Here is a 25,373-nt window from a genome sequence, read left to right as displayed (position 1 = left end):
TGCCATGTGAAGACAGCCATCTATGAATGAGGACGCAAGCTCTCACCAAATACCAAATCTGCCAACAACCTTGATCTTATACTTCTAGCCTCCAGAACTATGAGAAATAAACGTTTATTTATCCAGTCTACAGTAATTTTGTTACTGTGCCAAAATAGACTAAGACATCATATAAATGGAATCATATAGTATGTAACCTTTTGAGACTGGCGTTCCACTCAGCCAATGTCTTTGAGATTCATCCAAAGTGGTGCATGTATCAATAGTTCACTCCTTTTTATGGTAGAGTAGTAAGTCCTTGCATAGATATGCCACCAGTTGTTAATCCTTTGGGTTGTTTCTACTTTTTCATGATTATGGATAGAGTTGCTATAAACCTTTGTGTATAGTTTTATGTGAACATAAGCCTTCATTTCTCCAGAGTAAATACCTGGGAATGGGGTTGCTGGGTTAGATGGTGAATGTATGTTTATAAGATACTACCAAACTGTTTTCCAGAGTGACTATACCTTTTACATTCACAAGAAGAATGCATGAGTCCCAGTTGCTCCATATCTTGGTCAACATTTTATTCTCAGTATATTTTATTTTAGCCACTTAAAAAAATGATTTGATTTGATTTAATTTAATTTAATTTATTCATGAGAGACACACAGAGAGAGGAGCAGGCACAAAGGCAGAGGGAGAAGCAGGCTTCCCATGGGGAGCCCGATGCAGGACTCAATACCAGGACCCTGGTATCATGACCCGAGCTGAAGGCAGATGCTCAACCACTTAGCCACCCAGACGTCCCATACCTTAGCTGTTCCAGTAGGAGTGTAGTGGTATCTCATTGTGGATTTCATTTGTATCACTCTAGTGGTTTAAAAGACCACTAGACATTCAGTGTCTGAATGTCTTTTAATGTGTTTATTTGCCCTCTGTATATACTCTTTGGTGAAGTATCTGTTTAAGCCTTTTGTCCATTTTTTTTTATTTATTTATTTATTTATTTATTTATTTATTTATTTATTTATTTGAGAGAGCAGAGAGAGAGCACATGAACAGTGGGGAGGGGCAGAGGGAGAAGGAGAAACAGACTCTGCTGAACAGGGAGCCTGACACAGGGCTTGATCCCAGGACCCCAGGATCATGACCTGAGCCAAAGGCAGATGCTTAACTGACTGAGCCACCCAGGCGTTCTTGCTCATTAAAAATAAAAAAAAAAAAATTAACTATTGAGTTTTTAGAGTTTTTGTATAAGTCCTTTGCTGCATATGTGATTTGCAAAGATTTTCTTCCAGGCTATGGCTTGTCTTTTCATTCTTTAAAAAATATCTTTCACAGAGAAAAAGTTTTTTAATTTTGGTGAAATTCAAATTAAAATTTACCAATTTAAAAAAAATAAAAAATAAAATAAAATAAAATTTACCAATTTTTTTAAACGGATCATGCTTTTGGTGTCAAACCTAAGAACTTTCTGCCTAAACTCAGGTAAACCCCAGTCATGAAGATTTTCTCCCCTCTTCTCCTCTAAACGTTTTACAGTTTTACATTTTAGACCTAAAATCCATTTTGAGTTGAGTGTGTAGTCTTTTGTGTTTAACTTCTTTCAATTAGCATAATGTTTTGGTGATTCATCCATATTGTTGTGTGTATCAGTATGTCTTACTATAGCTTCTTTTTGTTGCTGAGTAGTATTCCACAATATGGATGTAGCACAATTTATTTATCTGTTCATCAGTTAATAGACAATGAGTTATTTAGTTTGGGATTATTCTAAATAATGCTGCTACAAACACTGTACAAGGTTTAGTGTGAACATATGTTTTCAACTCTCTTGGGTATATATGTTGGAGTGTAATTGTTGGTTTATAAGGTTAGGTTTAACTTTTTGAGAAATTGCCAAACTGTTTTCCATAGCAGCTGCACTATTTTACATTTCCACCAGCAATGTATGAGGGTTCCAATTTCTCTACCTCTTCACTGATGCTTGTTTTTGTTCTTAAAAAGTATTAACTACAGCCATTGGTTATTTATTGTGTGATGTGGTATCTCAAAATCATGGATGGTTTTGATTTGTATTTCCCTAAAGACCAATGATATAGGCATATTTCCATATGCTTATTGGCCATTTGTATGTCTTCTACAAAGAAATGTCTATTTAAATCATTTCCCTATTATCTAATTGAGTTGTGCTTTTATTGTCAAGTTGTAAGAGAGCTTTATATATTCTTGACATTAAATCCTTATTCAGATATGATTCACAAATACTTTCTCCCATTCTGTGAGTTGCTTTTTCATTTTCTTAATAGTATCCCTGATACCCAAAAGTTGTACATTTTGAAGTCTAATTTATTTTTATTTTGATTACTTGTGCTTTAATTATCATAACTATAAAACCATTGCTTAATACCAAGGTCATGCATATTTATATGTTTCTTTCTAAGAGTTCCTTCTAATAGCTAAAACTAATTACATTAAGGTCTTTGGTTCATTTTTTAGTTAATTTTTAAATACAGAGTGAGGTAGGAGTCCAAATTCATTCTTTTCCATGTGCATATTTAATTGTTCCAACATCATTTGTTGAAAAGACTATTCTTTTTCCATTGAATGATCATGGTACCCTTGTCAAAAGTCAACTGACCATAAATAAATGTATGGGCTTATTTCTGGACTCTAAATTTGATTCCATTGGTCTACATACCCATCCTAATGCTAGTACCATAGCGTTTTTTTTCAGTAGTATAATTAATTACTTTATTTATTTATTTTAAAGATTTTATTTATTTATTCATGAGAGACACAGAGAGAGGTAGAGACGCAGGTAGATGGAGAAGCAGGCTCCATGCAGGGAGCCCGACGTGGGACTCAATGCTGGGACTCTAGGATCATGCCCTGGGCCGATGGGAGGTGCTCAACCACTGAGCCACCCAGGTGTCCCTCAGTAATATAATTTAAAGTTAATTTTGGTCTATGATGTGATGTAAGGATAGAGGATCATTTTTCTTCACAAAGAGCTCCTATATTTTCTTCAGAACTATTTGTTGAAAGACTATCTTTTATGTCTGTTGAAAATCAACTGTCCATGTAAGTGCGGGTCTATTTCTGGACTCTATTTTGTTTCATTGATACCTATAGCAGGAGTTGAAAGCCTTTTTCTTTCATAAAAAGTCAACTAGTAAATGCTTTTGGCTTTGTGGGCCATACAGTTCCTTCTCAACTACTCAACTTTGCTGTTGTACCATGAAAAGCATAGACAATATGTAGTTGAATGAGTGTGGCTATGTTTCAGTAAAACTTTATTTACTGGGTAGATGGGTAGTAGGATTTAGCCCACATATCACTGTTTGCTAACTCCTGATCTATGCCACTATTCATATGCCAATACCACTCTCTTGATTATTATAGCTTTATAGAAAGTCTTGAGATCAGGCAGGATGAGTCCTCCAAAGTTGATTTTTTCAAAAATTATTTTGGTTATTCTAGGTTTTCTGCCTTTTCATGTAAATTTTAGGATCAGCTTGACAATATTTTAAAAAATCCTATCATTTTGAGGGGCACCTGGGTGGTTCAGTTGGTGAACCATCTGCCTTTGGCTCAGGTCTTGATCTCAGGGCTGTGGGGATTGAGCCCCGCTTTGGGCTCCCTGCTCAGCAGGGGGGCTGCTTATCCCTCTTCTTTTTCCCCTCCCCCCACCCTGCTCATGCTCTCTCTCTCTCTCTCTCTCAAATAAATAAATAAAATCTTAAAAGCAAAACAAAACAAATTTAAAAACTAGTATTTTGATTGAGATTGCATTGAATCTATAAATCAATCTGGGAAAAACTGACATTGTAACACTATTAAGTCTTCTAATCCATGAACAATGTCTGTATTTTTTTTTAAGATTTATTATTGACTTTAGAGAGAGACAGAGTATGTGCATAGGTGCGCGCGCGAGCACACACACACACGGAAGGGGGAGGGGCAGATGGGGAAGGAGAGAGAGGACTCTCTAACAGACTCCCTACTGAGTGAAGAGCCCAAATTGGGGCTCAGTCCCACAACCCTGAGATCATGACCTGAACCAAAAATCAAGAGTTAGACACTTAACCAACTGAGCCACCCGAGCACCCCACAATGGCTGTATTTCTATTTACTTACATCTTCTTTAATTTTCTCTTGCAATGTTATGTAGTATTTGGTATATAGGTCTTTAATATCCTTTGTTAATTCTGAGATTACTTGATTATTGTAAATGGAATTTTAAAATTTCATTTTCTAATTGTTCTCTGCTAATACATAGAAATGCAGCTGATTTTTGTGTATGACCTTATAACTTGCAACCCTCATAAATCTACTTATTATTTCTACCAGCTAGCTATTATGTAGAATTGTCTACATACATGATCACATTGTCCATAAATTTTTTTTAAAGATTTTATTTATTCATGAGAGACACAGAGAGAGAGAGAAGAAGAGGGAGAAGCAGAGGAAGAAGCAGGCTCCGTGTAAGGAGCCCAATGTGGAATTCAATCCTGGGACTCCAGGATCATGCCCTGGGCTGAAGGCAGGCGCTAAACCACTGAGTCACCCAGGGATCCCCTGTCCATAAATTTCTTATTAAAAATTCCTCCTTTCTAATCTACATGCCTTTTTCTTGCTTTATTTCATTAGCAAGGATCTCTAGTACAGTGTTGAATAGAAGAGAGGAGAACAGGCATCATTGTTTTTCCCTGATTTTAAGTAGAAAACACTGAACTTTTTACCATTGAATATGATATTAGCTTTAGATTTTTTGATAGCTGTTCTTTCTTTTTTTTTTTTTTAATAATTTTTATTTATTTATGATAGTCACACAGAGAGAGAGAGAGAGAGGCAGAGACACAGGCAGAGGGAGAAGCAGGCTCCATGCACCGGGAGCCCGACGTGGGATTCGATCCCGGGTCTCCAGGATCGCGCCCTGGGCCAAAGGCAGGCGCCAAACCGCTGCGCCACCCAGGGATCCCCTGTTCTTTCTTTTTTAAGATTTATTTTATTTTGGGGGGGAGGGGCAGCAGGAGAAGGAAGGAGAGAGTCCCAAGCAGGCTCCACACAGCATAGAGCTGGACTCGGGTCTTGATCTCATGACCCTGAGATCACAACCCAAGCTGAAATCAAGAGTTGGATGTTTAAGCAACTCAACCACCCAGGCACCCTCAGTTTTTGAAAGCTGCTCTTAATCAGGTTGAAGAAGTTCTATTCTATTCCTAGTTTGCTGATGACTTTTATCATTAATGGGTATTGTGTTTTCTCAAATGCTCTGGCTGTTTTTTTATTTTAAAATAATTTCAAATCTACAGAAAAGTTGTAAGAACAATACAAAGAACTTCTTTATCCCTTTCACCTAGAGACCTCCATTCAAGTTAGCAACTGCCTGAATCATGTACTTTGTAGAAAAAGATCTAATGCAGGATTGCAGATGTACTTAACTGTCAGGTCATTTTAGTCTCCTCCCATCAGGAATAGTTTGTCAGTCCTTTCTTGACCTTTATAACTTTGACATTTTCAAAGAATAGAGGCCAGTCATCTTGTAGAATGCCTCTTGTTTCAGGTTTGCCTAATGTTTCATCATGATTAGATTCATATTCTGCATTTTGGCAGAAATATCACCAAAGTGATATTATGCTCTTTTTTTTTTTAATTTTTATTTATTTATGATAGTCACACAGAGAGAAAGAGAGAGAGGCAGAGACACAGAGAGAGGGAGAAGCAGGCTCCACGCACCGGTAGCCTGATGTGGGATTCGATCCCGGGTCTCCAGGATCACGCCCTGGGCCAAAGGCAGGTGCCAAACCGCTGCGCCACCCAGGGATCCCTATTATGCTCCTGATAAGTCAGATTGTGGAATATTTGCACACCTTGATATCTGTTCTCTGAATTAATTATTACTATGACAGTTGCCAAATGGAGAATTTTCTAATTCCATCATTTCTTCTACATTTGTTAGGTGGCATTCTCCTATAACAAAATGCCTTTCTGGGGTGCCTAGGTGGCTTAGTTGGTTAGGGGTGTCTGCCTTTGGCTCAGGTCATAATCTCGGGGCTCTGGGATCAAGTCCCAGATCAGGCTCCCTGCTCAGGGACTCAAAGGGACTCTGCTTCTCCCTTTCCCTCTGCCCCTCCCCTCCCACTCATGCTTTCTCTTGCTCTCTCTCTCTCAAATAAATAAATAAATACATAAATAAGTAAATAAAATCTAAAAAAAAAGAAAATGCCTTTCTTCTCATTTGTTCACTTCTTTATTTTATCAGTATGGATTTGTGGATTCTTATTTCATTTTAAGAAGGGGTATATTTATTATTACCATTTTTTGTTTTGCAGTTCAAATTATATTGGAGTTAAACAGTGGAAACTGTTCCAGTTGGTTCCTGTGTCCTTTTGACAAGCCCCCACCATCCCTTACTTTCTTGTACAACATGCTTCAGGCTGTTCTTGCACTTTCTCAGGACCAGCTCTAGAATCAGCGATTTTCTCCAAGGAGCTCTAATTCTTATTTAATGAAGAATAATATCTAGAAACCAAAATCTGAGCACTAAGTGTGCTCTGTGCAATGTGTGTCACTGTTCCCAGGTCCTCCCAGTGGACAGAGATAAGAAATATGTATGTATATACAAACACACACAGAGACCTACAAACATGTTTATATTTATTTCCGTATCTGTCTCTCTCTCTATTGAAACCATACACTATACTAATAACTTCAATCCCTGTCCAACACTATCGGCTTCATTTTGGTTTTCCCTGGCTCTTTTCTCCAACAGTGAGAAATCTGGCTCCCATTATCCTCAGTATGTTTACTTATATGCTCAAACCTTTTGCAAGCAACCAATCACTCCATCATGTTGGGCCACCTGCCTCGCTAAGTCACCTGCTTCACAAAGGCCCTGACTGCTCTCCTTGCTTGGGTCTGATTAATGGCTTTTTCACTGAATTATTAAGGAAGGACAAAAGAAAGGAAGGAAAAAGGAAGGAAAGAAGGAAAGATATAGGAAACAACACCATTATTGAACTTTTATAGGCAAGGAGTGAATTGCAGATAGAGGAAAAGACAGAAAAAAAAAGAAAGTATTTTGTCCAGGCTATGGTCCCTAATATAGCAAGGAAATAACCACTACATTGGCCTATTATCCCCTGTGGAGCCAGAGATGTCCCTGCTTATAATATTCAAGGGCATGAGGAAATACATAACTCTGTCAGAGGTCAAATAGGGATACAGATATTGGGATTTTCCTCTTTTCTCTCCCTGTCTTTAAACAAGAATGCTGCCTCACATTCCTGAATGCCAAGCCCCACTCTTCCTCTAGTTCCTCCTTGGCAGAAAAAAAAGTTACATGGTTTGACAATTTAAAAAAAAGTATATATATTTTTAAGTTCTCTGGGCAGAATGTATTTACATCTTCATGCTTTTCTATAGATAAATAACCATAGAATCATTACCTTGAACCTCTGACTCCGACAAAAACTGATGCAGGTTTGTATGGTAAGTTTGTTAGATGTTTTACTGGCGCCAGTTAGAGGAGGTGGGTTTCCATGATCCTTGTAGCAGCCAAGGTTTCCAGGCACTGGAGAAAAAAGAGAAAAGAATTTCACAACATCTGGCTGTGAAACACAGAGAAGGGACCGCAATTTGTGCCAGGTACTTTCATCTCAGCTGATATTTCTACTCCGAAGGTACACATAAATAATAAGCAACAAATTTTAAAAATGGAAGTCTTAAGTATCCTCTGGCAAATGCCATGTTTCTGTTTTCTTTTGAAGTGTATGTGAGGCCCAGGTTCACCTTTAATTAATCTGTCCAATATTGATAGAATTGAGCATTGAAGAGAACTAGGAACAGTTTCCCCAAAATAGAGAAGCTGCAATACGTAAATTACGTTTCAGAGTCCCTAGAGGGCAGGAAAAGCCCTTGGAAGCCCTTTATCCTATGCCTTGTGCCTCCCCTTGTTCGTTCTTTCTTTTCTTTTATTTTTTTAAAGATTTATTTATTTATTTATTTATTTATTTATTTATTTATTTATTTATTTAAGAGAGGGGGGCAAGAGGGAAGGAGACATAGCATGTGAATAGGGGGAGGGACAGAGAGAGAGAATCTTCAAGCTGTGTGCAGAGCCTGACATGGGGCTCAATCCCACAATCTATGAGATCACGATCTGAGCTGAAACCAGGAGTTGGACCCTTAACTGAGCCACCAAGCACCCCTCCCTTATTTTTTTTTTTTTTTTTTTTTTTTAGGATTTTATTTATTTATTCATGACAGACACACAGAGAGAGAGGCAGAAACTTAGACAGAGGGAGATGTGGGAATCAATCCCCAGACCCAGGATCACGCCCTGAGCCAAAGGCAGATGGTCAACTGCTGAGCCACCCAGGCATCACCCCTCCCCTTATTCTTTAAAAGAACTCCATAAGTGGGTTTCCCCAAGTACCTTCAGTGAGTGTATTAGTTTCTTATAGCTGCTGTAAAATCACTATAAATGTAGTGGCTTTACACAGCATAAATTCATTATCTTATAGTTCAGGAGGTCAGAAGTACTAAATGAATCTTACAGACTGAAATTCGTATTTCCTTTTGTCCTTCTGCTTCTAGCATCACATCACCTTCTCTGACTCTGATTTTCCTGCCTCTGTTATAAGGACTTCTGTGATGACATTGGGTCTACCTGGATAATTCAGGATAATCTCCCCATCTCAAAATCTTTAACTTGATCACATCTGCAAATCCCTAATGCCACATAAGGTAACATATTAAAAGATTCCAGGGATTACAACATAGACATTTTGGGAAGCCATTATTCAGCCTATCACAGTGAACATACTAGTGTTTCACAACCATATAATTGGATGGTTTTGTCTAGTAAAAAACAAAAAGCTGTATCTGAGAACAAAGAAATCTGAATAAAAGTATCAACTGTGGTAGACAGCTTTCAAAGATGGGACTCAGTGATCGCTACCCTCCTGGTGTTCATGCCATCACAGAAACCCCCTTTTTTTTTTCTTTTTAAAGATTTTATTAATTTGTCCATGAGAAACAAAGAGAGAGGCAGAGACATGGGCAGAAGGAGAAGCAGGCCTCCCCCACGACCTGAGCCAAAGGAAGATGCTCAACCACTGAGCCACCCAGGTGTCCAAATCCCCTTTCTTGAGTGTAGGTTGGATTAGTGACTTTCTTTTGACCAACAGAATGTGACAAGGTTGATAGGATGCCAGTTTTGTGATTAGGTTACAAGAGACTGTGACTTCTTTCTTGCTAGTAGACTCTCTCTTGCCTTTTTGGCTCATATACTTTGATAGAACAATACACTCTGTCATAGAGGCCATGTGGCAAGGAACTGAGGGTGTCCTTCAGCTAACAGCCAGCAAGAAACCAAGACTTTTAGTTTCGGCAAACACTGAATCCTACTGACAATTATGCATGCTTGAGATAGATTCTTCCCCATTGCAGCCTTCAGATGAGACCCCAGTCCTGGCAGACACTGTGATTATAGCCTTGTAAAAAACCTGGAAGCAGAGGACCCAGCTAAGCCACGTCTAGATTTCCTGACCCATAAAAAATAAGACAATAAATGTGCATCATTTTAAGTAATTAAGTTCCAAGATAGTTTGCTGTACAGTAATAGATAACTAATACACCTACATAATACATACTAAATACATTTATTGAATGAAGGAATTAACTCATTGTGGGCCATGGACAAATCAACCTCTCTAGACCTTAGTATTCCATGTGTTATTATTTTATGAATCACTCCACTATCAAATGAAGCTCTTTCCCTTACTTTCTCTGTTTGACTCCTCACAGTTTATGTAACTGAAGATATAAGAAGACATGAATGAGTCCTGGCCTTAGAAGCACTTCTAGGTCAGTTAAGAGTTACATGTTATCCAATTCCAAAATGAGTCACATATAAGCTCCTAAAAAGCATTTTTCTTTATGTTTAAGACTAGAAAACAGGGGCGTCTGGCTGGGTCAGTCAGTGAGGTGTCTGACTCTTGATATTGGGGTTGTAGGGTTCAAGCTCCACATTGGGTATAGAGATTACTTTAAAAAAATTTTTTTTAAAGGTTTTATTTATTCATGAGAGACACAAAGAGAGAGAGGCAAAGACACAGGCAGAGGGAGCAGGCTCCATGCAGGGAGCCCAATGTGGGATTCGATCCCAGGATTCCAGGATCATACCCAGAGCCAGAGGCAGAAGCTCAATGGCTGAGCCACCCAGGTGTCCCTAAAATTTTTTTTCTAAAGATTTTATTTGTTTATTCATGAGAGACATGGAAGGAGAGGCAGAATCATAGGCAGAGGGAGAAGTAGGCTCCCTGTAGGGAGCCTGATGCAGGACTCAATCCCAGAACCCCTGGATCATGACCTGAGTCAAATGCAGACACTCAACCACTGATTCACCCAGGTGCTCCAAAAATAAAATTAAAAAAAAAAAAAAAAAAAAAAGGGATGCTGGGGTGGCTAGGGGTTGAGAGCCTCCTTTCGGCTCAGGGCATGCATGATCCTGGGTCCAGGGATCGAGTCCCACGTCGGGCTTTCTGTGAGGGGCCTGCTTCTCCCTCTGCCTGTGTCTCTGCCTCTCTCTCTCTCTGTGTCTCTCATGAATAAATAAATAAAATCTTAAAAAAAAAAAAAGACTAGAAAACAACATGGTCCAGTTTAACAAGCTTTACATCCACATTAGCCTGTTGGCACATAAAACTAAAAATATATGTGTGTATCTGTGTGTATGTATATACACATACTTTTAAATTTCTGCTATCATCTAATATCTAACCAGTTCCTGTTAAATTGGCAGGAAGAACCCCTGATAACCCCAAGAGTCACCCTTCCCCCTCCAGCCAAGTGGTTACCCTTCTCCCTTGCGTCACACATGGTTCAAATAAAACAAATGTGGCTCACCACACAAATGTTAAAATGCATCTTTTGGAAACAAACCAAATCTCTATAGTGGCAAATGTAAATGGAAAAGCTCTAGGCAGTAGGACTCTGGTGTTCAGTGGCGGCCTGGCTTGGGAATGGCTAGGCTTTAGAGTTTAAACGAATGCAGTGAGTTAAGCATCTCTAGTCGGGGACATATCCTATAAGCCGAATATTTTTTTTTTAAAGCCGAGTATGTTAAAGGGAACTTGCATACGGAAACCCAAGGCATGCATTCAAAGGTTCTTTTTTTTTTTAATTTTTATTTATTTATGATAGTAACAGAGAGAGAGAGAGAGGGGGGCAGAGGGAGAAGCAGGCTCCATGCACCAGGAGCCCGACATGGGATTCGATCCCAGGTCTCCAGGATCGCGCCCTGGGCCAAAGGCAGGCGCCAAACCGCTGCGCCACCCAGGGATCCCATTCAAAGGTTCTTAATAAGAACTACTTGATCATCATCATCCTGGTCATTTACTCTGATTTTTGTCTCATTTATCCTATTATGATCAGAAGTAAGCATGTTATTATGTATTAGTTTATAGAAAGCCCAAGGCACATAATCATAAATGTTAAGATTAGACATAAACAAGACTATGGGTTGCATTAATGCAGCTGGAACTTATAAGCTTCATTCACGTTTTGATGAGCAAATCCAGGCAGCTCATGTTCCAATGGGGTAGTGAGATAGATCCCTGGAAGTCAGACTATACCATGCTGCAGCACCATCCATCTGAGTATAAATGGCCTGAGGAATCATGCTTGTCATGCCCAAGTCAATCACTTGCCAGATACCATGAAATCTACCTCCCAAAATACTGCAGATGTTTGTCCATATCTCTCTCTCAGACCCACCACCACCTCCCCAGGTTAGGCCACTGTCTCCTCCTTAGACTTAGACTAAGAGTCTAAGACTTAGACTACTGCATTGGCCTCCTATCCTCTCCCTGTTTCTAGGTGCACCCTTATTTTAATCTAGTTAGTACACTGCAACCAAAATAATCTTTACAGTATATTCCAGGCAAAAGGGAAAGAAAGAAGAAACAACATTGGCCTTTGCAGGAATAAAAAGAGTAAGGGTGACCAATGACAGAGAAGGGAAAAGTAAGCTGCAGAGGTACACAGGGGCCCTGCCTAAAACCTTCAAAGTCCCTCAGGATGAAGTCCAAACTCTCTCATACGGTACACAAGGCCCCACCTAATCTATGCTCCTCACTCCCCTTCCTCTCCACCTTTAGTATAACCGCTCTATCCCTCAACTCACGTTCTAGATGAAAGCCAAATTAAATAGTGTATTTGCAAATTTCCCCACTCCACATTCCTCTCTGGCCTCTGAACTTTCACACATGCTCTTTCCTTGGCTTAGAATACTTTCTCCTGGAACGCCTGGGTGGCTCAGCGGTTGAGCGTCTGCCTTTGGCCCAGGGCATGATCCTGGAGACCTGGGATCGAGTCCCGCATTGGGCTCCCTGCATGGAGCCTGCTTCTCCTTCTGCCTGTGTCTCTGCCTCTCTCTGTGTGTGTCTCTCATGAATAAATAAATAAAATATTAAAAAAAAAGAATACTTTCTCCTCTTTCTGTGCTGATAGCACTCTTGCAAACATGATGAACGTTTCTAAAGCCCACTGGACTTTCTGCAAGAAGTATGGCAAGCACTAACCCTACAAAGTGACAGTACAAGAAAGGCAAAGATTCTCTTTATGCCCAGGGAAAGTGGCATTATGACAGGAAGCAGAGTGGCTATGGTGGGCAGACTAAGCCGATTTTAAGGAAAAAGGCTAAAACTACAAAAAAGATTGTGCTAAGGCTTGAATGTGTTGAGCCCAACTGCAGATCTAAGGGAATCCTGGCTGTTAAGAGATGCAAGCATTTTGAACTAGGAGGAGATAAGAAGAGAAAGGGCCAAGTGATCCAGTTCTAAGCTTCATATTTTGTTATGAAGACATAAAATCTTGAGGTTATGTTCACTTCAATTGGTTGCAGTTGTTCTTTTCAAGAGGGAAATAAATTAGTGCCGTCAATAAAATTCCCCTTGTGGGGCAATTTATGCTTAAAAAAACTCAAACTCTATCCTGCTTAACATTGCAGCCTGAGCACTATTTCCCCTGGGGAGCATCCTTCTACCCTGCAAATAAGGTTATATGCTCCTGCTGTGTAGTTCTGTAGCAGCTTAGGCTACACTTGATTCTAAACACCTGTTCATGTGTCTCTTTCCCCAATTAACTAACCATGAATGACTTAAGGGTAGGACTGTATCTTCCACACACCATCGTATTCCAGGGGTCTAGTAAGGTCCCAGTCACAGAGCCAGTGCTCTAAAACTGTACGCTAGATGCACAGGCATGTTCTGTATCACCAGCTGGAATCACCAAATGAGTGGGTAAAGGTACTTCTTAGGTGGCAGTAAAGGAATAGAGCAAGGTGTAAGTAAAAGGCAGAGGCAACCTGCATAACAACAGTCACTTAAAGCTAGTGACCACTGGTTCTGACTCCTGCCTTCACGTGGTCCTTTTTGGCTATTAGAAACACTATTCAAGAAAACAGTTTTCCATAAAGGTTAATGTGAAAATTTAAAGTTTTATTCTCATCATTTTGGAAAGAAACTTTCTAAAATGCATTAGCTATTTCTTAAAAAAAGAAAAACAACTCACTTTAAATTTCTTTTTTTTTTTTTTTTTTTTCACTTTAAATTTCTCTTGGGCTTGAGGTCATCAAATGTGCTTCACCAAACAGCCCCGGCCTGGTGTGCTTTTTTTTTTTTTTTTTTTTTTTTTTTTGCGTTATTGTGTCTGACTTCAATAGTTAAGTCTGTTCCCTTGGTTACCGCCGAGGCTGTTGAGCCCTCAGAACATCGGAACTAGAAGGAATCTCAGAACATCTATTTTGTGCTACTGTCTCTGTGTACTCTCTTCTTAATTTGCTGCTTCTTGGGCTTACAATGATACTATCGAGCTTATTAGAACTGTGTGAAAAATTGGAACAAATAGTTGATAAAAGAGAGAGAGCCTCTAGGCTCCTCACTTTCCGGCATCCATTTGTTTTTGCATGCTCACATCTCAGTACGCAGCAATATTCTGAAGGGTAGTGAGCATGCTACAGCAATCACCAATGTGAGGGCAGCCCTGGTGGCTCAGCAGTTTAGCGTCACCTTCAGCCCAGGGCCTGATCCTGGAGACCCGGGACTGAGCCCCATGTCAGGCTCCCTGCATGGAGCCTGCTTCTCCCTCTGCCTGTGTCTCTGCCTCTCTCTCTGTCTCTCATGAATAAATAAATAAAATCTTAAAAAAAAAAAAAAACAATCACCAATGTGAGCTCTAGAGTCAGACCCCAGGATGAATTCTGGCCCTGCTTTCATCAACAGTGGAATGAGGAGCAGTATGGCCTCAAAGGATTCTTTGGAGAATTAAAATGAGATGATGCAAATAAAGTAAACACCACAAAGCCTGGAAGGATAATATGTGCTGAATAACAGTGTTTATTATCATTATAGTCAACCCTAAATAACACGGGTTTGAACTGCACGTGTCTACTTTATTATTTTTTTTTAATTTTTATTTATTTATGATAGTTACAGAGAGAGAGAGAGAGAGAAGCAGAGACATAGGGAGAAGCAGGCTCCATGCACCGGGAGCCCGACGTGGGATTCGATCCCGGGTCTCCATGATCGCGCCCTGGGCCAAAGGCAGGTGCTAAACCGCTGCGCCACCCAGGGATCCCACGTGTCTACTTTATATGTGGATTTTTTACAGGACAGGACTGTACATGTATTTTCTCTTATGATTTTCTTAATAACACTGTCTTTTCTCTAGCTTACTCTGTTTTAAGAATACGGTATATAGTACATGTAACATACACAGTATGCGATAATTGGCTGCTTATGTTATCAGTAAGGCTTCTGGTCAACAGCAGGCTATCAGCAGTTAAGTTTTTGGAGAGTCAGAAGTTATGTGTGGATGTCTGACTGGGCAGGGGGTCAGTGCCCCTCACCCTCCGTTGTTCAAGGGCCAACTGTATATATAATAGGACTTTCATCAGTCACTGCACAAACAGAAACAACTTGATCAGAAAAAGAAAACTAGAATAGCATTGAGTTAAAAGAAAAAGTCAAAGGCAGCCACCTCAAAAAACTGGGTTTAATTCCAGATATTAAAACATCGATCTCTTACATCTGGTGAGCACACAGTCTACTTTCACATAAGCATCTCACATGGGAATCAAAGCTCTTTGAGGGAGGCACGGATGGGGTTATTTTATGTGACAAAGAAGAAATCACCAGCTGGTGAGGTTAAGGGCCTTCCATGGGGGCACAGAAGATGGAACCAGAGAGCACAAGTAAGCTCTGGGGTGGCAGATTCTCACTTTGTGGTTTTGTTCCCTTTTCTCATAGGACCAGTCTGGCGAACTGAACGGAAGTAAGATTAAAGAATGACTTCTCAAACACATTAGTCCCTCAACACTCAGTGTGCCACGAGGCCAGCCTTTGAGACAGTGGCCAGCCTCTGAGGGGTGCCACTGCCCTCTGACTCGCGCTGGAAAGTGTGGCTCGAAGTCTCGCCGGAGAAGACACGTCATGTACTCTTCAAAAGCATTACTGGCCAACTGAGTGCATTTCCAGACCGTGTCCCACCCTTAGCTCTTCCCAGAAGCAGGGAGGAAAAGTCAATTTGAAAAAGGATATTTGTTCTCAAATTCCTTTTTACTTTCAAGACCACTTTAAAGTCCTGTGGCTTGGTCATGCATTTTTTCTCTTACCAGAGAGGCTTCATCACTTTCAATTTTTAAAAAATCATCTTAAAATACAAACAGATCTCTTGTTTATCGTAGTTGATGCTTTAAAACGCATGACAAAGTTAATTAGCAACATTTTCTTCAGATATTTAGAGGTCTTGACAGAGATAAAAGTTTTAGAGGTGGCTAAAGGGAAATGGTCCTCTATTCAGATTAATTCAGGAACTATTGCTCTTTTACCATCACAGGGAAAAGCTGAGAAGCATCCAGGCAGGCTGACTACGTTTTACATTTGGATAAAACTGTGGCTTCACTGTGAAGGTGCTATGTACACCTCCATGGGAGTCTCTGTGGCCAACAACACTGTTCTAAGGGCCACATATTGCCTGTGGCACCTTCTGAGCGGATCTGCTGCTGGATGGGAACAGGCTAAAGGATCCCTCCTCTGACTGACTTCCGTGAGGCCGAGGAGATTCTCTCTCCCAGCAAGCTATCATTGGGATTTCAGTTAATGAACTACAAGCACTGGACTTACAGGATTCTGTAAATAGAGATTAAGGCAACCAGCAGCTTTTGGGCCACCTGAATTGAAGAGTGAGTTGATTCTTCTGGTCCACAAAGATGAAGAATGGATGCCATCCTGAAAGGCAGAGCTGGGAGACCATGTGGCCCCCGAGAGAGATGGCAAGAGTGAGTACTCTCTTCCCAGGTTTTGGGGACGCAGGAGGGGGGTTCGGCAATATACTCCCAATATCTTTCCAATAAATTCTTTTTGCTCAAGTTAACTTGAGTGAGTTCCATTCCTGGCAATCAAATAACTCCTGACAAAGATAGAAAGCATACCTATTACAACAAAAGCTCAATTTGAATACAAATCTTCAGATGGCAATTTATATAAGAAGTCCTGACTGTTACTGTGTTTTCTATTCCAGTGCTTTGACCAGATCTGGGATATTTGTTTAAGAAACCAGAAGCAAAGTTCTTATCTTGCATTTTGGAAAACTTCCCCAGCTCTGTAGAATTCCTTTTACTTTCTTATAAGTAAAATCTGTTTCTTCAGAAATGAAATGCAGTGACTCTGCTTATTTTAAGTCATTTAACCTTATTTTAAGTCATTGTGTTGTGTTGAGGGACGCCTAGGTGGCTCAGTGGTTGAGCATCTGCTTTCGGCACAGGGCGTGATCCCAGGATCTGGGATCGAGTCCCACATCGGGATCCCTGCAAGGAGCCTACTTCTCCCTCTGCCTATGTCTCTGCCTCTCTCTTTCTGTGTCTCTCATGAATAAATAAATAAATAAATCTTAAAAAAAAAAAAAAAGAACTTGTATTGAGACCATCTTCTGCCCCTGGGACTTCACAATGGTGTCTCAGTAGCTGATTTCTTCCCTCCATGAGAGCAAGGAACAAGTTCATATGAGATGATGCCCCTGATATCCTATCAGAGTACAAATCATTTCAAATACTTCCTTCAGAGAATTGATGGGTTAAGTGTAGACTCATCCACTCTCAGCCTTGAGCAGTGACCAAAACATATTGTCCTCTGTCATGTCCATCTACAGCTTCCATTCTGGATCTGGCAGCTGCCATCTTGGTCCAAGTCCTATCCCAATATGGCCCCACTATACTTTTTTCTTTCTAAACACCAGCTCTCCTTTGTCAGTCACACTAATTCTGAAAGCAGCACTATTCATGTCTGAGTCTCCTATCAACTTGTCCATATAAATAAGTAAACATAGACTTTTCTTCCCCTGTGAAATTTTACCTTCAGGGGAAGGTAGTGAGAATTCTTAAGGATTTCGACTCTCACACAGCCCTGATGTATCACAGTGGTAGTTCTCTTTTGGTGGGAATTCTTTCTCCAAAACTTAATTTCTGGTGATTTAATGTGGTAGAGAGTCTCTAAAGGAGACTCTAATAATCTCACTCCTCCCCATACATGTGGATTGCCACCTACTTTAAGAATTGGCATCAATTTCCTTTGTCCTAGGCTGGCCTTGTGACTTGCTTTGATTGACAGAACGTGGTGGACTTATGAGTTCATGCCTTAAGAGGACTGGCAGTTTCTGCCTCCTCTCTCTTGGAAGCCAGCCAGCCACCATGTGGCTGAGCCACATGTTGGAAAGAGTGGTCCCCAGGTAGAGGCCGGAAGTCATCTTGGATGTCCTAGCCCCAGCAGAGCCTCCACAGGAATGCAACCACCTGACTGAGCCCAGATGAGAGTAGCAGAAGAACCACCAAACTGAAACTCAGCCAACCCACACGAGCAGAAGAAATGATAAGCTGTTGTCTTAAGCCACAAGGGTTTGGGATTGCTTGTTATGAAGCAACAGACAATTGAAACACCTTACTTGACAAAAAGTCAGTCCAAGTTCAGGAGGAATGATACAGCTGTGTCTCTGGGAAGAAGAGCTCAGTTTGTTGACTTGAACTTTTGTTTTTCAGGGACACCACAAATATCCCAGGCAAGGAACCACAGAGTCATCTTTGACTCTTCCTGCTGTCTCATCCCTTATATATTCTACTTGTCATCAAGTTGTCTTCTTCCTAAATGTTCCTAAATGTATCTTGGATTTAACCCTTCCTGTCTTATCTCACTGTTGCCATCACAGCTCAGACCCTGATCCCCTGGATTTAGAAATCTGCACCAGCCTCCCCTCCCCAGATATCCTTCCTCAAATCCATCCTGTAAATGGACCCTGAGCTCATTTTCCTAAACTAGGACTTTCCATGTGTCAGTCTTCAACTCACTAACTCTGGCTTTCGAGTTAGTTTTCAGGCCTCAGCTGGTCCCTCCCTGTCCACTCCTCTACTGGGGCAATGTGGTCCCCAGCCTCCTCCCACCCCTAAAAACCCCAGGTCCTTCCTCCAAGTCCCTTTCAGGCTGTTCCCTGACCTGGTATGCCCTGATCCATCCAGCCCTATCCACCTTTCTCTGTAATGATGGCTCCAACCTCTACAACCCTACCAAGAGCCCTCTCCTCTGCAAAAACTCACAGTACTCCATCCTCTAATTCAATCATATTTATGTAACTGGTAGGCTGGTCTCCAATTTCTTCCCATGTTTATAACTCAAATTCCTAGTTATATCATAAGATTGACAGTAGGGATTCTTTCTTATGTTTATGTATATTCCTTATAGGCAAGTGCTAGTGTATAAAGGTTTTCAGTAAAATCATCCTTGTTGATCTGAATGGTTTTCCCTTTTTAAGTTTTTCGTATGACTTACCCAACTGTGCTTTAGAACATTTTGGAAATACAGTATATATCTGTCATTGAGGAAAATGTCCATTTGGTTCAGAAAGTCTTTTTTTTCCTCATGGAAAATTAAATAATATCTACTGCCAAAAACAAAGAACAATCGAGTATCCACCAGATCTGAAACCATAAAACTGTACTGTGAGAACAAATGCTTGGGCCTCTGGCGTTCCCTGACTGTAGTGCCACATCAGGCCCCAGGGGGAGTGGCTGCCGCAGCAGCTGAGGCACACTACTGAGCCCCATGGCTAGTCAGATAAAAAAGGAATGGACAGAAATAACACACAGGTTAGGAATAACCTATTTAGGAATTGCATGGTGGGAACATGCCAGCAGCAGTCCATTCCCTAGGGAAAGCACAGGCCACCATAACACCTGCTAGAACTTCCATGCCCACCATGGGCTGGGCTCCCAACTTAGGGTTGTGTGTATTTTACCCATTGACTCTTCAAAAGAATCCTAAAAAGCACAAATGAGGAGACCCAAGGCTCAGAGGAGAGTCATTTTGCCAAAAGCCATGAAACGATTAAGATTCAAACCTAAGCCAATGTGACTTTGACATCCACATTCTTTCCAGTAATTTGTGTTGTCTTTCTTACTGGAAGAGACATGATATCACACCATCAAGAATATTTAATGAGCATTGTTATGGCCTCTGCTGTGGTAGGTGTTTCGGGAGATTGCTAAAATATATGGCTTGGGGGAAGGGGAAGCCACCCTAGATTCCATCAGCACCCTCCACAAATAAACATAGCACCCATGTAAAAAGAGAGTACTTGCTCCTCAAATGAAGCTTCAAGAGAAGTCTCCTTTGCCACCTTAAGTCTCTCCTTCATAGAAATTCCAGAGCTACCCCTGCTCCTGTCTTCAAACAGCTTAGTCTGGTTGGAAAAACAAAACTACTCACATAAAGCAAGAATGAACAGTATGAAGCAGGATTCTGACATACTCTAATTTAATGCTAATCTAAAAAGGACTCAATGCAACAAACACGTTAAGTAATTGTAATGACCAGAGAGAAGAGGTGCAAAAAACGAGTCTGCATAATTTATATTATTAATGTTCATTTCAATATTGCTTTGGCTATTAGCTAAAGTTTGGGGTTTCGTTTAGCTGTAAAGTGTTAATGATGCACCCAGATGTATCTTTTTTGAGGTGAACTTCACCCTATGCAATGAAGACTTGGTGTTGGGAAAGACCCCCAGGCCTGGGCAAGGCTGCTGATGCAGTGCTTCATGCCAAGGGTACAACTCCAGGGAGCCCCTTCCCAGCTGAGAACAGCTGGGCTGGGAACACCCGCGGAGACATCCCAATATCCTACAGAGCAGTTCTGCTGTGCAGCGAATGTTTCCTGGATACCATCACAGCCTGTTGTCCTCCTGGGGCTTGGGATTTCCCAAACTCAAAGAAGACAAGAAAATGACTTAGAGCTAACAGCTTGAACTGCAGACCCTCTGTCGCCACTGACTTAATCCTTTGGTTTCCACAATGTCAAAAAGGCACTCTTAATAATTTAGCATACTATCAGAATTTCAAACTCTAATTCCCAAACAATCCACCAAGAAAATTCTCAAGAATGACCTCAACAGTAGCCTGGATCCATCCCAGAGCCCCCGTTTTCAAGGAAATAAAGGAAATGGGGCTGTTTTCAAGTACTAGAAGGAAAGGGCATCAGTCTTGCCATTAGGAGCCCTAGACCCAAATCCAATTTAGTTTGGAGTGAAATCCTCATCAGATCACCCCACCACTCTAGCCTCATTGTCTCATCCAAACAATGGTGGGTGGGAAGTGGACACGGCCTGCTTTACAGCACTGCTGGAAAGGTTAAATGAGGTAATGTGAATATAAGTGTGTTGTTTGTTTTAAGATTTTATTTATTTACTAGAGAGGGAGAGAGGGAGACAGAGAGACAGGCAGAGGGAGAAGCAGGCTCCATGCAGGGAGCCCAACGCGGGACTCAATCCCCAGTCTCCAGGATCACGCCCTGGGGTGAAGGCGGCGCTAAACCGCTAAGCCACGGGGCTGCCCATAAGTGTTTTATACCTAGTAGGTACTCAAACATAGCTGAAATAAAAGCTCAAACATACCAGCATCACCACTGACATTAAAGTGCGAAAAGTGCTAACAGAGACCAAACATTTTCCTTGACCACCACTACCAAAGTGCCTTGGCTTTTTACTCGAGCTCTGAACATAGCTTTAAAACCTCTCTTAGGGGTCATGATTAGGAGCATTTTTGTAAGGAACAAGAAATTTGTTTTAACAAGGTCAGGGTGTCACATAATTAAAAGGAACTTCAGCCAGTGAAGTCACCAAAGGCCCCGTTTTGTAGAAGTGCTGTGGCTGGCATCCTTTTAGGACTCCTGTGTGTGAATGATGCAATCTCTGGAGAACTTCTCAGGGATTAAGAGGGAGAAACTACCCCAAATCCCTAACACAGAAGCTTGAGAAGCTATGAGAAACATTTCCTTCTGACACTCCATATTCTTCAGCCTTATCACCGTCTTCCCAGGGCCAGTCCAAGCTCCATACCCAGACCACGAGACCATCATCCATTATCTGGCCCCACTTAATTGTTCTCAGACCTCATCTCTTGTCCTTCCTTCTTAAAATTTCTATCTCAGCAACACTGACTTTGCCTAGGAATTCACCAGTGTGTACATGCATGCACCCTGTTCCTTTTACCTCCATTGCCCTCCCTACTCCACCCAACCCTAACATCCACAACCTGGCTACTTCAGGTGTGATCCTACATCTCCACATTCCAGGACTGGTTAGGACTGCAGAGTCTGTAGCTTGCCCCATACCTACTGAATCACAATCTGCATTTTAATAAGATCCCTATGATTGTACTACTACTACTACATTTTCATAAGGAAACTTAAAGTTGGAGAAGCCCAAGATCCCACCTTTCCCAGAAACCCTCTTTGATAACCAGTAGCCCCTACCTCCCACCATCCCAGGACAGACACCCCTCCTTCAATGTTCCCAAACTTTTGCTCATCTCATTTATTACAGAGTATCTTGCATATACTTATTTGTCTATATGTCTGTTTTTGCTTCCCACAGGCTATAGACCACATCATCCTTGTGTCCCCTGAGCTGTACAAGGTATGGCATATGGTCAGAGCTTAAAAACTGTCATCTGTCACAGCTGGTAATAAACTCCTTGTGATTTTCAACTTTAATAACTTAATTTTTATTTTTTTTAAGATTTTATTTATTTATTCATGAGAGACAGAAAGAGAGAGGGGCAGAGACACAGGCAGAGGGAGAAGCAGGCTCCATGCAGGGAGCCCGATGTGGCACTCGATCCCTGGACTCCAGGATCACGCCCTGAGCCAAAGGCAGGTGCTAAACCACTGAGCCACCCAGGCGACCCATAACTTTAGTAGTTTTAATAAGTTTCATAACTAAAATTTTAATCACTAACTTTATTTTTATTTATTTATATTTTTAGAGAGGAAGGGGGTGAGGGGCAAAGGGAAAAGGAGACAGAGAATCCCAAGCAGGCTCCATGTCAAGCACAGAGCTTGACTCAAGGCTTGATCTCATGACCCTGAGATCATGACCTGAACCGAAACCAAGAGTCTGACGCTTAACCACTGAGCCACCTGGGTACCCCTAATCACTCACTTCAATAACTAACTTAGAGGGATGCCTGGGTGGTGCAGCAGCTGGGCAGCTGCCTTTGGCTCAGGTCGTGATCCTGGGATCCAGGATCAAGTCCTGCACTGGGCTCTTGTGGGGAGCCTGCTTCTCCCTCTGCCTGTGTCTCCTGCCTCTCTCTCTCTCTCTGTGTGTGTGTCTCTCATGAATAAATGGATAAATCTTAAAAAAACAAAACAAAACAGGGGATCCCTGGGTGGCGCAGCGGTTTGGCGCCTGCCTTTGGCCCAGGGCGCCATCCTGGGGACCCGGGATCGAGTCCCACATCGGGCTCCCGGTGCATGGAGCCTGCTTCTCTCTCTGCCTGTGTCTCTGCCTCTCTCTCTCTCTCTGTGTGACTATCATAAATAAATAAAAATTAAAAAACAAAAAAACAAAAAACAAAACTAACTTAGATACCTGTGAGCTATGTGCAAAAGTATCACAATTTAGGTTAATAGGTTAATCACGTTACACATTGAACCCAGATACTTTGAAGATTGTAATTATGTATTTTTTGAAGTATTTAAAATATTATAAAATTTTAAGATATCCTGGAATTTCTTTTTTATAGTGGAAAATTTCAAACACACACAAAAGCAGGAAGGAATAATGAGCCTCTTGTCATCCAGCATCAACAAATATCTTTTTTTTTTTTTTTTAAAAAAAAAACAAAACATCTGGTTTCATCTATTTCCCTCATCTGACTCATTCACTCTTTGGGAGACTAGATAATTTTAAAATAAATCCCAGATATATTATCATTTCAACCACAAGTATTTCAGTATGTATCTATAATTTCAAACAACTTAAGAACTTTTTGTATATATATATATCTCCATCATGCCATTATAATACCTAATAAAATTAACAGTAATGCTTAATATAATCTAATACTCTATGTTCAAATTTCCCTATTTCAAAGATGAATTTGTATAATTCAAATTCTGCAAATGAGTTTGCAGAAATCAGGTGAGTGTTTTATAGCAAACAAAAAATCGCTCTCAGCAATGAGAAGGTAAATTACTTATGCCCGTGGTTTCAGGCACACGTTGGCTATGTGAAGGAAATTATATTTGCCTTTAAATGCCACTTGCAGGTTTCCCTCCATCTCACAACTAGATTACTTAACTTTTACAAAACTGTACCAAACTTTTATAAAGAATGTAGAGGTAAAATAGAACAAATCAAAAGCCATGCTGAGGTCCATTCAAGCATGTCCTTTGAAAGCAATGAAACAAATCGGAATTAGAATAGTAGGATGATTATTTAACAAAAAAGAGACAGGCAAAGAACAGATATTAAGCTAAATGGTTTTCCCAAGAGCCAAATCAACAGGCCTCAGAGTTGTAGGGGATAGGATCTAGAGGGATGGTAACCTTGATGACTTTGAAATTTGCTTTTAATGATCTGTATTTTTTCTGTCTGCAATAGGAACATGGGGTTTCTGAGAAACATACTGGCACATGTGGTTTGAAGAGCAAATCCAATTACCTCTCCTGTTAACAGTAAGTTCTGATCCATGCTCCATAGGTCAAGAGCACAGTTCAAGTTTCTCTTTGCCCCGTTTGAATCATACTTCATCACTGCCTTCCCGCTTGTCTTAGCTCTGTCCATAACATGCCGACAGGCAAAGATTCCAGTCTCCACACAATGGCCAGCCATTCAACCACATTCTGCTTTGTCCCTAAACATCCACTCCCCCGGCTCCTGCCGGGTCTGTTATATTCAGATATGAACTTTCCAGGAATCTGATCATGTCACAGGCCTTTTCCTGTACAAGTTCAATGCTAATCATGAATAGTGGGCTTCACACAGAGGGTTAGTATTATTCATGAAAATTATGACTCCACATCCAGAAATAGGGCAAAACTGGCCTAAAATAGGCAGGGTGTATCTCCATCGAGTCCACTAGGCAATTACCAAGGTCTCTTGCTTCACACAGCACAGGAGTTTTCAGACACACTAAGGAGCACAATGTTCTGCCAGACTTTCTAGGTGTGAGGCTCAGCTAGATGGGGAGCCCTGGTGCCCACAGAGTGAACGGAAGGGTTTTCCAAAGAACCAAAGCCAGGCACTGTTCCCTCCCCCACATCCCCAAAGCAGGTATTCCCCAGCTTTCATTCTTAACCTCTGTAGGTCTCCCTACCCAGACCATTTCAAGGCCAACTTTAGAAGCTTTGAAAAGGCTACTAAAGGACCATAAAAAAGGAAATGATATTTAATTTTCTTTTTTTTTTTTGGAACAGTAAGGCACATCCTGCAAATATCAGGAATTAGAAGGGTACTAGATGGGTTGTACCATTTTTCAGTAATTCTCTCTTCTGGAAGTTAGTTTCAGTGACCACATGAGTCGGTTCCCACTGGCCCAAATTATATTTTATAAATGCAAGTTCAGGATTATCTTCCCAAATAAAAGCAGCCAGATTGAAATCCCCTCTCTGCCATTCCTAAGAGAATGACATAGGCTAGTAGTAAAAGACTATCTTTGTGTAGAACAAATGGACCGAGGAAAATCTGCTTTCCTCTCCCCCTGCCCCTTTCTTCTTTACATAACTAGAGCCAAATGAGATGTTTTTCATTTTAAAAATTTGATTAAGCAGACTGAGCAAAAGCCCATTCTGCTGGTCTTTACTGTTTTCTCAATTTTGGGACTGAATCAAGGCATACTCGGGTTGGAAGGATAGTGAGGCCAGGGCCTCACTGCCAGGCAGTGGTACCATTTGGAAGTTTAACTTTTGGAAGGTGAGTGGTGGGGCCTGCAGCACTGGTTCAGGGGATGGCCCTTCCCCATGAGGCAGCAGAATTCAGACTGCTGTGGTGGG

At 41.0% G+C, this 25,373-nt stretch overlaps 1 protein-coding gene and 1 pseudogene across 5 annotated transcripts in view; one reads left to right on the top strand and one right to left on the bottom strand.

Annotated features, from left to right (window-relative positions):
• Nucleotides 1–25,373, bottom strand: part of KREMEN1 (kringle containing transmembrane protein 1) — a 73,766-nt gene that overhangs the window by 23,632 nt on the left and 24,761 nt on the right. For all 5 annotated transcript variants that reach the window (XM_077874196.1, XM_077874197.1, XM_077874198.1 and 2 more), the window contains one exon: nt 7,440–7,564. In XM_077874196.1, coding sequence (XP_077730322.1) covers nt 7,440–7,564 — 125 coding nt within the window. The remainder of the gene's footprint in view (nt 1–7,439; nt 7,565–25,373) is intronic.
• On the top strand, nt 12,521–12,925 carry LOC144299524 (large ribosomal subunit protein eL42-like; annotated as a pseudogene).

Source organism: Canis aureus, chromosome 27 (genome assembly GCF_053574225.1).
Source record: "Canis aureus isolate CA01 chromosome 27, VMU_Caureus_v.1.0, whole genome shotgun sequence".
Classification (NCBI taxonomy): domain Eukaryota; kingdom Metazoa; phylum Chordata; class Mammalia; order Carnivora; family Canidae; genus Canis; species Canis aureus.
Note: the sequence above shows the minus strand (reverse complement) of the source record. Positions and strands in the feature narration are given on the sequence as shown.